At 18.9% G+C, this 16,265-nt stretch overlaps 3 protein-coding genes across 3 annotated transcripts; 1 reads left to right on the top strand and 2 right to left on the bottom strand.

Annotated features, from left to right (window-relative positions):
* Positions 1-32: 32 nt before the first annotated feature.
* Positions 33-1,219, bottom strand: PRELSG_0806000 (conserved Plasmodium protein, unknown function; the record flags this gene model as incomplete). Its single annotated transcript, XM_028676118.1, has 8 exons — positions 33-51; positions 154-238; positions 324-375; positions 456-536; positions 611-656; positions 739-843; positions 923-1,044; positions 1,112-1,219. The coding sequence occupies 8 exons, from the start codon at positions 1,217-1,219 to the stop codon at positions 33-35; spliced, it is 618 nt and encodes a 205-aa protein (XP_028532639.1).
* A 943-nt stretch (positions 1,220-2,162) lies between these two features.
* On the top strand, positions 2,163-3,317 carry PRELSG_0805900 (endonuclease, putative; the record flags this gene model as incomplete). The annotated part of the gene is made up of 1 exon (XM_028676117.1): positions 2,163-3,317. One exon carries the CDS (start codon positions 2,163-2,165, stop codon positions 3,315-3,317), a length of 1,155 nt encoding a protein of 384 aa, XP_028532638.1.
* A 1,203-nt stretch (positions 3,318-4,520) lies between these two features.
* PRELSG_0805800 (conserved Plasmodium protein, unknown function) lies at positions 4,521-14,795 on the bottom strand (the record flags this gene model as incomplete). Its single annotated transcript, XM_028676116.1, has 1 exon — positions 4,521-14,795. The coding sequence occupies one exon, from the start codon at positions 14,793-14,795 to the stop codon at positions 4,521-4,523; it is 10,275 nt and encodes a 3,424-aa protein (XP_028532637.1).
* Positions 14,796-16,265: the final 1,470 nt, after the last annotated feature.

The following is a 16,265-nucleotide window of genomic DNA, read 5'->3' as shown; positions in this document are numbered from 1 at the left end:
TTAGCTTTATTATGTATAATTTTTACAAGATTTTAAGTGATCATTTTCCTTCTAAAAAAAAAAAAAAAGAAAATTATTAATATAAAATAAATATATGAATATGCATAACAATAAATAAAATTTTTTTTTATAATTTTAGAAACTTTGGATGACAATTTTGCTTTATTTTCTAGGAACTCTTTAACTTTATTATATAGAATTTTTGTATGGTTATAATTAATTAACATCAACTTCCCTTCTAATTAATGCATTATAAATACGTAATTATATGCATAAAAATATAAAAAATTAAGTATATATAAACATTTTATAGTTTTAGTAACTTGGTAAGAAGTAGTAAAGTATAGCTAAAATTTCATCAGGGTTAAATAAATTCTGTAAAAAATAAAAAAAATAAGTAGGTAAAATTAATTTTTTATTTTTTTAATGAACATTTTTAATATATAATTCGTAACCACACTTTGTTTTCTAAATTTTTTCATTTTATCGTAATGTTCTCTTAAAACATAAATAAAATTATACAAGAAATAGTCAGCCTATATTAAGAATTATTCATAAATTAGTATAACATAAAAAAATAATTTATTTTTATTCTATTTTTTCTTTAAACCAAGTGAATATTTTCATGTTCAAAGCATATTAAAGTGTAGCAAATTCTGTTAAAAATATTAAAAAAATTTGTCTTCATATATAAAGTTATAATTAGCATAAATACATATTTATTTATATAATTATTACTTGTTTAAAACTTTCCATATAACGTTTACTTTATTTTTGAATAAAGAAGAATTGACTATTCTAAAAATGCCTTCATTATCCATTTTAATTTCATTATTAACATTTCTAATAATGTGAAATTTTTTTTTCATATATAAAAAATAGATATATTATATATATATATATAAAATTACTTATCCTTTACTTTGAGAGAAAAAGGTTGAATAATTCAAAATATTTTTCTGTGTTGCCTTTACTAATATTTTCACACTTTTCTTTGTCTTCTTCATAATACTTATTTTCTTCAATAACTCTTTTAATTATAGTCTGTAAATTTTGGATGATGAATATTTAAAAGTATAAAATTATAATTTTCTTATTTTTATTTTTTTACCTGTTGTCTAATGTATTTATATTCATCATCGTTTTCCTCATCATAATAATAACTAAAATAAAAATTTGTTTCACATTCAGAAGAGTGAATGATTATCCCATAAACCATTTTATGCAAAAAAAAGAAAAAAAAAAAAAAAAAGAAAAAAAAAAAAAAAAAAAAAAAAAAAAAATAAATATGAATACAAATATATATATAAGTATATTAAATATGAATAATAATAATGATATATCAAATATTGACGGTTCAAATTAACTTCTTTATGAGAAGTTTTGATTTTATTATTGTTTATTTTAATATACATATTAATAAACATAATCACTGAATAAAAAAAATTTTTTTTTTTTTAATTTTTTACTAATAATACGAATTGATAAATTAAAAATTAATTTGAAACAATAATATTATATTTTAACTATAATGGCATTAAAAAAGAAAAGTAAATGAATTTTAATTTTTTGGTTATATATATAGTTTGCTCAAAGAATTTCCTTTTTTTTTTTATATTATGAATATTAGTATAAAAAAATTCAAGAATATGAAAATAAAATATGTATATTTTAATTCTATTTAACTTAAAAAGTAACTTACATTATTAGTTATAATAATCATATGAAAGAAAAATTATAGAAAATAAATATATTCCTATGCACATTTTTTTTAATATTGTTCCATTTAACTTTTTGTTAATTTTTGAAATAGTATTATTATAAAAGAATGATTATATGCTTAACATAAATACTTAATAACTTATTTTTGCAAAATATTAATAGTTAACATAATCAACAGAACATTTTGGCTACTGAAAAAAAAGTCATATATATTTATTTGAATTAGAAATAATAAAAATACATTAATATACAAGGGAATTAATCAGCTTTATTAAATGATATACAGATTTTTTTAAATAATGTAAAATTTTTGTTAAATAATATAATTTTTTTTTAATCACATATATCTAGATATATTTGTGATGTAAAGAGCATATATTTATATATATGCATAATTTTTTTTTTTTTCTGGGAAATTAGAGAAAATTGACAAAAATATTATGACCATTAAGGGGTTAATACGATTTATAAATAAGAAAATTCCTAATACTATTAAAAAAATAGATGATATAAAAAGTTTTAAGGGTAAAAAATTTATAATTGATGGAACATTTTTTATTTATAAATTTATGTATGTTGCTTGGAAACATATATTAAATGATAAAAATCGTGAGAATAAATATAAAAATAATGAATTATCTACTCATATATTAATTCGACAGTACATCATTAAGAAAAGCATAGAATTATTAAAGAATCAATATGAATATTTTAAATCTCTAAAAATTAATACACTTTACATAATTGAAGATATTGGTGCTAGATCTGAGTTACAGCCCATTGATTACAAATGTAAAAAACATGTATGGAAAGAAAGAAATTCTATAAGAAAAAAAAAAAATTTATTTGATATTTTAAATTTAGATTCGTCAAAATATTGTATTATTAAAAATACTGAGGGCATAAATGACAATGCTTTAAATAATTGTTACATTAAAAAGAATATCAATATGAATAAGTTTTTGAATGATAAAAAAAGTAGCATATGTAACATATGTGAAAAAAAGAACTTCAAGAAATGTAAAATGGAAGTTGTAGACGAAGATGATGCTCATGATATATTTAAAAAAAATATATTTATAAAAATTAATTCTAAAACAGCTAATGATATTTATAATTATTTATTATTAGAAAAAATTCCAATTTTTATTACAAAAAATGATGCAGAAAAGGAGTGTGCAATTCAATGTTCTCATGAAAAAGACATCGTTGTGTCAGATGACACTGATGCATTAGCTTTTGGAGCTCCTAATTTAATAAGATTCATAACAAATAAAAAAAAAAGACACATTATTAATAAAGAAGAATTATTAAGTGAATTAAATATAAATTATGAACAGTTCATAGATTTTTGTATTTTATCAGGTTGTGATTATAGTGCAAAAATTCCTGGTATTGGCCCTGTAAAAGCACATGAAATTATAAAAAAATACAAAACAATAGAAAATTTTTTGGAATCCAAAGCTTTTAATAAATATAAAAATTCCAAGTTATTTAATGAAAAATTAAATGGAATATCTATGTCATTAAATGATTATATTATAAATGAATTTACTTTTGAACAAGCAAGAAAAGTTTTTTTTAATTCTTACTAAAGTTTTTAGATATATATAAATTTATGTTGGTAAATATTATATTTTAAATTCTTTAATTCACAAATATGTCATATTTAAAGACAATAATCTTTAATCTCATGGGAGTGTTTATAGAGTGTTTATAGTTTAAAAATTTTTTTTTTTTACTACTTTTCTGCAATTATATCAAAACAATAACACTTTTCATATATATTTTAATAAATGAAGATTTTATTTTCGACTTTTTTAATTTTTATAGTATATAAAATTTGGTAATAAAGGGAAATTAATGTATATCATGATACTTGTGTTCACTGAAAAACAAAGATGAATTATTCTCTTGTATATAAAAATATAGGAATCTTATTTAAAAAAAAAAAGAAATATAAATTAGAATACATAAATTTTTATTTTTTTGAATAAGTTCGTGGATATATTTGATTATCAGCATTATGCAGATGTTACATTTTAATTTATTGGAATTTCTTTTTATGCATATTTTATATATATATACATATTTATTTTTTTTGTACAACTTACTGTTATATGCTGTTATTATTTACAAAATATTATGGCTGCATGTGAGCATATTTAACAGTTTTACTTTTTATGAAAAAATATTATTTAGTTTCTTAAAATTACTTAAATATCATTGTTTTTTTAGAATAAAAAATAAATAAATAATATAAAGGAGAAATTTAATTTTAAAGATGTTTATTTTCTACAATTTTCATTAAAAAAAAAAAAATAAGGATTTAAAAATTTAAGTGAAAAATAAATATATACGAATAAAAAATAAAGAACAACAATTAAACAAGTATATATATAAATGAAAAAAAATAAATGCTATTTTAATTAACAAAATGTACCATAATAAATTATAATAACCTAAATGATTTTATTTTAATGTTTTTTTTTTTTTTTTTTGAATATATTTTACACAAGTATATGTTCTTAAAGAGTGTAATATTTAAAAAATAACAATTTATACTAAACAATGTATTTAAAAATAATTGTAATTTTGTATCAGAATATAAAAAAAAAGAAAAATAGTATATATATAAAAGACAAGATAACATAAGAAAAAGGTAATAAAAAAAAAAGGAAATAAGAAAAAAAAAAGCATAAATGTAAAAATATAATATCTTTAAAATAAAATATAATAACAAAACACTAACCAAATATACTTTTTTTTTTTTTAAATAAATTGCGGCTTGAATATATTCAATTATTTAAACAACCATTGCAATACCAATCATTATCTATGTCAGGTGGGTTATCAATAGAATATTTACAACAAATCCAGTGATACCATTTTTCACATTTATCACATCCAATCCAGTTTAAGCCATCGGCTGGTGATCCATCACTTAATTCTTCATAATAACATTTGCATACTGGGCAAAATATTTGTTCATCTTCTTTGCTTTCTTCATTTTTTTTTATATCTTTTTTTTCTTCTTTTGTATTCTCACTTATTTTTAAATTTTCGTTTTTATTTTTTTTTGTTTTTTCTATTTCATTTTTATCTTTCTTAATTAACTCATTAACACCATTAATATTTCCAATAATAACGTCAAATTGGTTCTCTTTATCTGTTTCACCAATATTATTATTTAATTGTATTATTTTCTTTTCATTAGCTACATTCAAATCATTCCCAAAGTCATCTATATCATCATTACTTTTATTTTTATTTTTTTTATCTTTCTGTTTCTCTTTTCTTTTTTTTTTTCCTTCTATTTTTATGTTAATATTATTATTTTGTTTAAAATATGCATACGAATCTTTTAATGAACTTTTTTTTAAGCTATCTTTATCCTTTTCATGAAGTATATATATTTTTCTCTTGTCTTCTAAGTAACCATATTTATCATTTTTATCTACTACTGTGCTTTGTTTATTTTTTTTATCATTCAATTCTACATTAAAATTATTACTGTAATTATTACTTGTTATACTTTCAGTATTAAATGGAATATTATAATTTTCTTCAATTTTTTTCTTATAACTCATAAAACTATTTTGAATGATATTATTAATATATGTATTACTTTTGCAGTTAAAAAAAGAAACATTTTGGAAGGATTTAAGTTCTTCTGTTTCATTTTCAGATAAAACAGAAACAGCACTTTCAGTTAAATTATCGTCAATGAATACAAAATCATTCTTGATTTGGGGGTTTGCATTTACTGATGGATCCTTAGAATAGTCTGATCCTATATTTAAAGTATTATTTTTGTCCGATGACATTAGAAAATGTTCTGTTTCTTTATGTATAAAATTAGAATTATTACTTTCACTTTTAATTTTATAATGAATATTTTTTAATGAATCCAGTACGTTCTTTGAGTTTTCATCATTTAATAATTTTATCTCCTTATTAGCTATTTCACTATTATAATAATCCATATATTTTTTGTCTTCAACATTGTTTTTTAAAAAGAATTTTCTTTTGTCCTCCAAACTATATTTATTGCATTTGTAACTTTTTTTTAGTTCATTGGAAGCAAAATTTGTGCTCTTTTTAATCATATTTAATTGTGTTTTTTCAAAGATATTAGTTGATAAATAATCGTCTATTTTAATTGGTTTCATTAAAAAATTGGCATACTTTTTATTCAAACAATTAAAAATATATGTCCCCATTAGAAAATTATACAAATGATTAAATGGAAAGTATAAGAAATTTTCGAAGAAAAATAACTTATTTGTATTAATAAAATTCACCAAACTATTTTTTTTACAGTACTGAAATGTATGTTTAAAGCAATAGGCTTTTTTAGGGTTATAAATATCTACTCTACCAAAAAAGTTATCCATTTTACAACCAAGTAAAATCCCACATGATATATGAAAAGAAGTATCGCAATCAGTATTGCTACAAGTAAGGACAATTCCATGTCTGATTCTGCAATAACTACATATTTTTTTATTAGAACCTGCCTTTATCTCATTAATGTTATTTTTTTTAGAATAAGCAGTATTTACATACTCTAAACATTTTGGATGAACAAATATTAATTCTTTTTTTACTTTATCTTCAAAACAATTTAAAAATCCATCTAATCTAGGGCAATATGAACAAAATCCTATTTTTTTTTTTACCTTAAAATATTCGCATCTTGGACATATAAATTCATTTTCATCTTCTTTTTTATTCGTATAGTCATTTATAATATTAAGTTGATGAATACTTCTTTTATTTATACCTGTTTTATTAGCTTTATTATTGCTTTTTTCATTTATATTTTTGACTTCCTTACTATCCTTTCTATTTGCATCATGCATTATTTCCTCAATAGTTTCTTGGTTTTCATTTTTATCTTCTTTAATATTTTTTTCACTGGTAATTTTTTCATTAACTCCATTTATAATTATTTTATTTATTCCTTTTTTACTAGGTTCAATAATACTATTTTTATTAATTTCCTCAATGTTTCTTTTATTTATCATATTTATATCCTTCTTTTTAATTACATTAAAATATTTTTTATTTGTAAAATTCCCATCCTTTTTATTTATAATATCTAAATCCTTTCTACTTTTATGAAGTACCTCATGTTTGTTTAAAATGTTAATTTCATTTTTTTTTATTTTTTTCCTACTTATAAGAGGTATATTTTTATAATTCTCTTTTTTTATTATTTTATCTTTGCATGGAGAAGCATCGATATCTATATTATTTAATGAAAAATTATATTTATTTAATTTAATCTCCTTTTTTATTTCATGCATATTATCATTATTTTCGCAATTTTTATTATTAATAACATCAATTGAATTCAAATTACTATTTTTATTCATACAATTATTATTAACAAAATCAATTTTGTATTTTCTCTTATACTTACTCGGTCTTCCCACACTATTATATAAGAAATTATTTAATTTACCATATTTGTAATTATTAACTGCTGGATCTTCTATATCATCATTTAAATAATTTTTCACTATATCTATATTCATTCTATGACAACAAAAATAGCAAATATATACATTGCATAAAGAACATTTTTTTAGTACACTTAATGATCCAAGTCTTCTTTCTTTTTTTATTTCAAAATTGTCTTTTTTACTTGTTGAGCAAGAAATTTTTCTTAATTTACTGATTTGAATATTTGTATCCTTGTTTTCTAATGTAATTAAATCATCTTGATTACTTTTATTTTTTTCTTTATTTTTCTCATAATATGTAGCTTTTGATAAACATACACTACAAAACATCAAATTTTTATTATTCAGAAGTGAAAGAAATTTATTAAAGAATGCAAAAAAGGAGTCATCGTTATCAATATTGGATATATTAGAAGGATATTTTTCCAGTATGAGCTCAGATAATTTTCTTAATTGATAATCATTAAAATAAGGATATAATAATAATATATTTTCAAAATTCTTTAACTTTTTGTATTTATCACTTAAAATACTACTATTAAATTCTTGTATATCTTTCTGTATATTTAAGAAATCATAAGTTAACAACTTTAGTAAGGAATCCTCATCTAATAAATTTTCATTATAGATATTTTTGAAATTGCTAATACTTATTATATTGTTACATTTTATATTACTGATTTTATTTATGCTATCTATATCAAATATATCAATTGGTATATTTTTTTTTTTGTTTTTCTCTTCTAATTCCAAGAAGAGCTCTTCTTCATCATCATATTTTTCTTTATTAATAATTTGAATTTTGTCATCATTTGTATTATTATCTTCATTATTAATTTTATTTTTAACGTTAAAACTTTTATTAGTTTCTTCATCATCTTTTTTTTCAACATCATTGTTTTGAATATCTCTAATACAATTATCCTTTTTAATTTTATTCATTTCACATATTTCCAATGCATTATTAAAGGGTTCATTTCTTTCTTTTGAAAAATTATGATCATAATTTTGACATATTTCATTAAAATCATCAATAATACCAATATTACTTTTTACATTTTCACTAAATTTATTGTAATTAAAATAGATGAATTTTTCAAATATAGATAAGGATGATAATGAAAGCAAATTGAATAATTTTAAATCACTTATTTTTAAATATGACTGCAATATGTATGCATCAAAAATTTTAGCAATATTTAATTTATCTTCTAATTTATTTTTATTATATTCTTTTTCTCGAAGAATTTGATATTTTCTTAATATCTCCGTTGGTGCTTTCTTTTGAGAATGATTAGAACAAAATAAAACTAATTTATTAAATTCATTATATTCAATTAAATATTTACTTGATGATGTAGCACATGATATGTGATAATATTTATAGCAATCTGCAATATTGCATTTTATTATACCTATATTATTTGTTCTTAAGCATAAAGAACACTTATATTTTGTTTTTTCTTCTTTAATGTTTATTTCAATTTTATCACTGATTACACAATTGCTAATTAAAGCACAACGTATATGACACCACTCATTCTTTTTGTTAGTTCTTTTAATAGGACCCCCTCCTAGATAAAAGGCATCAAATTCACATATGCAGCATGTTGGAATCTTAAAGATAAAAGAAAAATTTTTGTTAAAATTATATTTTAGATATAATAAATTTTTTTTTAATTCACTATTGTTTGAAGGAAAATTGTAATTAATTAAATTATATTCTTCATTATTTGCTGCTTCATTCAAATTATTTTCTATTATTTTGTTCCTTTCTTGATTTTTTATATTTCTTTCATCTAATTTATTATGCTCTAAAATATTATTTGATAGTATATTGTTATTATCATCGTTATTATTATTATTAGTAATATTATTAATGCTATGAACACTATTATTACTATCTTTATTATTATTAATAACATTATAACTATTATTATTACCATCATTATTACAATTCATATTATTATTATTGATTATATTATTATTATTGCTACTATTTCTATTGATAAAATTTTTTGAATTATTTTTATTTATCACATTAAGTAATTTGTTTTTATTAAACTTAGTACTTCCTAATGGTCTACCTCTTTTTCTTACTACTACATTATTATTATTGTTATTACTACTATTATTATTATCCTTCATTAAACTATGATATAGTTTTGCTTTTAATTTTTTTTTTTTTTTTTCTTCTCTTTTAGCAGTTCTACTTTGGAATACTCTTTTATCTCTTTTTCTTTTATTATATTTTTCTTCCCTTTCTTTATTTCCGTCCTCTTTTTCTCCATTATCTTCACTTTCTTCAGAAAATTCATTAATACAGCATGATTCTTGACGAAATAATTTTAAATTTTCATTTAAAAATTTGTTTTCCTTATTTTCATCATCTATTTTATTAATTACAATAGAATTGAAAAAATATTTATATTTATATTTGTCAGAATTCTTAAGAACAACGCTTTCAAAAAAATCATGTGCATCTTTTATATCTATACCATAAGTTTCTTTATAATGATTAATATCTTTATCAATATCAAATAATAATAATATAGATTTGTATTTATAATTGTATTTAGAAATATTATTTACAATTATTTCTTCTGGAGGGTTATATGAGGCTAATTCATTTTTAATATCATTTAGTAAATTGTCATAGGGAAATTCATTACATGATTTTACTAAAAAGTCAATATCTTTTTTTTTTCTTGGCCCACTTAAAAGCCTAATAATTTTAAAAGCATTAGAATCTTCAATAAATAAAATCTGATTTCTTAAGTAAGAACATAATGGACATATCCATTGCTCTTCTTCAGCATTTTTCCCATTTTCATTATTTTCTCCATTCTGAATTTTTATCTTATTCATATCATTATTAAGATTATTTTTATTTACATTACTTAAGGAAGTAATATTTTTTTCCCCAGTGTTAATATTACCTATGTTTTTAAAATTTGCTCCGTTTTCTGAATAATTTATATCTTGTTTTTCTATATTACTGATAGTTTCATTTATACCATGGTTATCTGCTTTCTTTATATTTTTTATATTTTTATTTTCTTCCTTTATATATGGAGATGATATATTATTGTTTTCTATTTCATTATTAAGGTTTTTTAAAAATATATTTGTATCGCTATATTCTAATTTTTGATGAATATTATCATTTATGTTACTTTTCATTAATGATCCAATATTACTAGATAAATTATAAGTGTCTCTTTCTGCATTTATAGTTGTATTAAAACTGCTATTAAGTGAATTTATATTAATAAAATTATCTGATAATAGGGATTCAATAATATTTATACTTTTATTTTTTGAGAAATCATTATTAGCTTTTTCATAATTTTTATTCGTTGTTTCTGATTCACTTTTATCTTCTTTCTTTGAATTTCTCTTAACCAAATTATAATTTTTAATATTTTTAAATCCAGTACAAAAAAAATGCATAGGCGTATAACAACAGTCACAAAAAATTATCGGATTTTCTTCCCAGTCTTCCCCAAGGCTACAAATATTGCATAAGGCTTTTTCTGTCCAATTATTTGGTAATTGAAAGCTATTATTAACTATAATTCTTAACATTAATAAATCTACTATTTGCTTGGATAATGTATATGTATGTTTTGTATTTAATTTATTTTTCAGATATTCATTAATGTAAAAATTAATCATTTTATCCTCTATAGAATACCAATGTTTATAAGGTTTCTTTTTTTCATTTTTTATATTTTCTAATAATTTTTTTATAATTTTTTTTTGTTCCCTTATGTTGTATACATAACGAGAAAATAATACACATATTTCTTTATCAATGCTTTTTATATTTCTTAAATTTTTTATATTTGCCTTATCTATATTTTTTAAATTATTTAAACCTAACATGCTTTTGAAGCTATCAATCTTCATTTCATTTTTATCCTCATTTTTATTTTCTTCGTTTACAACTAAATCTCTTTCATATAAACTAATATTTCTGTTTATATTCTGTTTACTATCTTCATTTATCCCTTCTAAAGTATTGTTTTCTAAATTTATATTTTTTTCTATTCCATTATTATTTTTATTATTATTTTTATTCATATTCAAATTCATTTTATTATTTAATGAAAATGATTTCATTACATTAGACATTTTTATATTTTTCTTTATATTATTATCTTTGTAGGTTTTATTTTTATTAAAATTTATACAATATATACGATTTTTTTTTGTAATAGAATTGTTATTATTATAATTTACATTTAAAATATTTCTTCTATATTTGTCTAAATTTATATTAGTTAAAACATATTCAAAATACACGTTGGATTTGTAATGATTTTTTTGCAAAGAAAAAATGGAACTATTAAAAGGAATAATTGTACTGTTAGGAATTGTAAATTTAAAATGTTTCAAATAATGAAATTTATAAAATGTACTTTTCTTTTTAAAAACCATTTTCTTATTATTTGATGATTCTTTTAAATTCTCTGTAGTAACACTTTGTTCTCCCTTAATAGCATTGTCCTTAAAGTCATTGATTAAAATATTTTCATTGCCATTAATATTATCATCATATATAATTTCTTTATCTTTTATATTATCATTTTTATTATTAAAAGAATCATTTATAAAGTTTTGATTGCATTGTTCTATATTTGTTAAAGGTGCAAGACTAATTTCACAAATATTAGTTTCATAATTTTTTTTTTCTTCAATATTAAATTGTTCATTCGATGTAACATCACAAAAATCTTCCTTTGTTAGTTCGTTTTTTGTGCTTTCTTTTTTTACATCGTTTATTATGTTTTTACTGGGAGTTTTTCTTTGTTTTTCTTCGTCAGAAATAATATTTTCTATATTAATAAAATGAATTTCTTCACTTTCCTTTTTTAGTTTTGTGTATTCCATTTTATTTGGAGATACATCATCCTTATTTTCATTTACTTCTTTTGATTTATTATCGCATATTTCTGAATTGTCTCTGTTATTAATTTCATATTCTTCCAATTTTAATCTATCAAGACAATTATTTAATTGAACATTTTCTTTTTTATCATTTATATCTTCTATAACTATATCTTCTTCTTTTTTCAAATCCTCATTTTCTATTTTGTCAGTCGTTAAATGCTTTTTATCCTTTTTTATATTTTTGGATATTAATTTTTTATTTAAATTTTTAACGTGAATGTATTTTGCCTTTTCATTAACTTTCTTTAAATTTTTTATTTTGTATAAATGACTTTTATTTTTGCGTTTCACCCAATAAGGTAAAATATTACCTAGTATTATTGGTAAGGAATTATAATTTTTTAATTCATCCAAAATAGTATTATAACACTTTTCTTTTTCTTCTATAGACATTTTTGAATTTAAAATATTTTTTTTATCGCCAAAAGTAATTTCTGTTAATAATTTGGCCAATTTCTCTTTTTCATAAACATCTTCTACACTGCATGGTTTTTTTTTTTTTTTTTCATTTTTTTCTTTAAAATTATAACTTTTGGGTATATATATTGAAATATGTAAACCACTTGGTATTGGCTTATTTTGTATATAGGGAAGTTTACCAACACCGTCGTATTTTTTATTTAGAAATGGATCAAAAAAATTATTATCTTGTTTAACATTTTTATTTAATTTTTTAAATTTATCTAAGTGATATTTTATATTTTCATCATTTGTATTATTTTTTTTAATTTTTATATCTTCATTTCTTTTCATATAAATTCTGTCATTTTTTAATATACAAGCATTACCATCTAATATATTTTCATAATTCTGTATATCATTTTGATTTTGGTAGTTTTTTTCATTAATCATCGAATGTTGAGCCGTTAATTGTTTATTAAATAAATTACTTTTATAATCACTATTTAAACTATTCAAGGCTAATGAATTATGCATAAAATATTTTGGGGAATATTTATCACATAAATTCTTATCTAAGATAACACTATCATTGTTATAACTGAAGTTATCCGTATGATAATCTTCTATATTAATCATATTATTATCACTTAAATTAGAACTTTTATAAAAATCATTAATTTTATTTGCATTACTATACTGATCTATATTAACTAATTTATTCGAATATAAATTATTTAAATCATTCATAGAATTAGGATTTATATTTATATCACCACCACTTAACTTATTATCGAAATCATTTTTCATAGTAATATAATTATTGTTCATAGAAATTTTATTAAAAGAATTATTATAGCAGTTATTAAAAATGTTATAACTACTATTAAAATTATTAAGATTATTATTCATAACTTCATAGCTATTGCTTACATCATATAAATTACAATTAATCTGATTTTTCATATTCTCTTCCATGTCAATATTTATACTATTTGCGTTATCACCGTTTATTGTATTCACTACATTATTTGGCTTATTCATAACATATGATTCGTTATTAAAAATGTTTGAATCATTTTTAAAATTGCTCATACAATAATTAAACAAATTAGAATCATCATTAAAAATATTTATATCATTGTTCGCATCAATGATATTATTGTTTATTTTATGTGTAATATTATTTAATTTATTTGTATTATTATTTGATTCATTAAATTCATTGCTACATGATGTAGTACTTTTTTTTTTTTTGGCAATTCCTACATTATTAACCGTATCAGTATTTGAATCAATAGTTTCTGTACTTTTATGTTTATGTAAAGTATCATTTAAATTATTTTTGAATTCATTATTTGATATATCGTAATTCATGTATGTGTTATCATTTATATTATCATTCAAAAAATTAAAATATTTTACATTATTAATATCATCTGAATTATTAATGTCACATATATTCATAAAATTATTTTCTAAATTATTGGTATTATTCATGTACTCAAAAAATTCTATATTATTCGAGTTACTATTTTTAAAAATTTCAGAATTTTCGAATACATTACCATTGGCAAAACAGTTTTTTAATAAAAAATTTTCATCTTTATTAGTACTAAAAAAGTTTGAATTTTTATTCATACTTAATGTACAATTTTTTTGTTGATTTCTTAGATTTATGTGATGTAAAGTATTCAATAATAATTCATTTTTTGCCATTGGCATAAATTCAATTATGCTTTTTTTTTCATCAAATATTACTGGTTTATCACTTTTGTTTATTTTCTTTTCTATTTCAGTAGCATTATATCTATTTATAGCATCTAATATTTTTTCTTTTTTTCTTCTTTCATTTTTTAAGTCAGATTGAAAATATTTATTAATTTCATTTTTATCTTGTTCTATATTTCTAAAAATAAGGTTTTTATTTCGAGAAAAATAATCAGCAATATTCGAAAGATTTTTCTCATTTTGATTTAATTTTATTTTTACTGAACTCTCGTAACAATTTATGTTCTCAAATAATTTCTTATTTATTTTTTTCTTTTTTATTTTATCGCATATGTAATCTGTACATCTTATATGATCTTCAAAAGCAGTAATTATTCTCTTATCAAAATTTGAAAAATATTGATTTTCAATACTAGCCCAAAATTGATGATCATCTGAACATTCGTTTTTTATATTTCCATCTCTATATATACTAACATCATTATTTCTTCTATAATTTGTTCTTCCTCTATCCATTATAAAAATACATACTTATATACATAAAGAAAAAAAAATTGAAGTAATAATGCATTAAAAATATTTAAATATATTTATAATTAATTTTTTTATTTTTTTATCTTTTAAATTAATAAAAAAAAAAAGTCTTGTTCTTTTTAAATGCTTACATTTTTATAATACAAAATAAATAACTAAAATATATGTTATAATTTCAAAATATTCCAAATATAATTAATTAATACTATTAATGTATTTGAAAAAAAAAAAAAAATAAAATTCTAAAATTTAAAAATAATCTCTATACACACAAATAAAAAAAAAATGAATGAAATTTAAAATTTTTTAAATGATATTTTATTATAATTAAAAATAAAAATATTGAAAAATGAAACAATTTTTCATTTCATGCACAATATATTTTTTTTTATTTCACATGTAATATAAGTACGTAAAAAAATAAATTTTAAAACAAAAAAAAAAAAAAGAAAAAAATTGAAGTACATGCATAAAAAAGCGAGGATTAAAATATTAGCTACTCAATTTTATTTCCTTTATATATAATTTTAAAATAAATATCTATTAAATAATTCTATTTTTCATATATAAGAAGGGTTTATTAATACTATAATATCTAACATAGATTAATATGTAAAAAAAAAAAAAAATAAGTAAATAAATAAATAAAAATAAAATTCAATAATTCAAGTAATATTTTTGTTTTTGTATTTTTTTTAAAGCTAAAAATTTGAAAAAATATATATATATAGATACAATGAATTTTTGAATTATTTTTTAAACTTACAATATTATCAAAAAAAAAAAAAAAAATATGTAATAATAAACTAGTTTTGTGATTTATGCGTTGTAATAAGAGATTATGAATTTTTAATGAATTTTAAAGAAATAAAAAATTGGGATTTTTTATTAAAGATAACATTTATTACATATTTTGTTTTTTAGTTCTAATATAAAAAAAAAAAAATATGAATTTTATTTCATAAAAAAAGAAAGCATTTCTAAATAAGATTAGTAGAGGATAAAAAAAAATAAAAAATAGATATAAATTTTTTATACTACTTGTATATTTAATTTTAGAGTTCTATTATTTAAGAATTTGTAGGTTTTTTTTTTTTTTTTTTATTAAAAGAACAAAAATGTTTATATATGTGAGAATATTTAATAAAAACAAAGGATTATAAATAATGTATTTACTAAAATTTATTTTAAAAAAAAAATAAAAATAAAATAGAATAATACTTTAATATTTTTTGTTAAAAATACAATTTAAAAATTAGGAATATTAATTTGTCTATCTTTAATTATTTAATTTTTTTTTTTTTTATAATTTTTGGTATAGTTTTGAAAGATCATATATTAAAAAAATTTTTTTTACAAAATTAAAATTATTAAAGGAGTTCAATTAAAATTTTTATAATTAAATATGAAAAAGATTGATAGCCAATTATTAATTTTCCTTAACTAAATAGA

The sequence above is a fragment of the Plasmodium relictum genome (genome assembly GCF_900005765.1).
Source record: "Plasmodium relictum strain SGS1 genome assembly, chromosome: 8".
NCBI classification, from domain to species: domain Eukaryota; phylum Apicomplexa; class Aconoidasida; order Haemosporida; family Plasmodiidae; genus Plasmodium; species Plasmodium relictum.
Note: the sequence above shows the minus strand (reverse complement) of the source record. Positions and strands in the feature narration are given on the sequence as shown.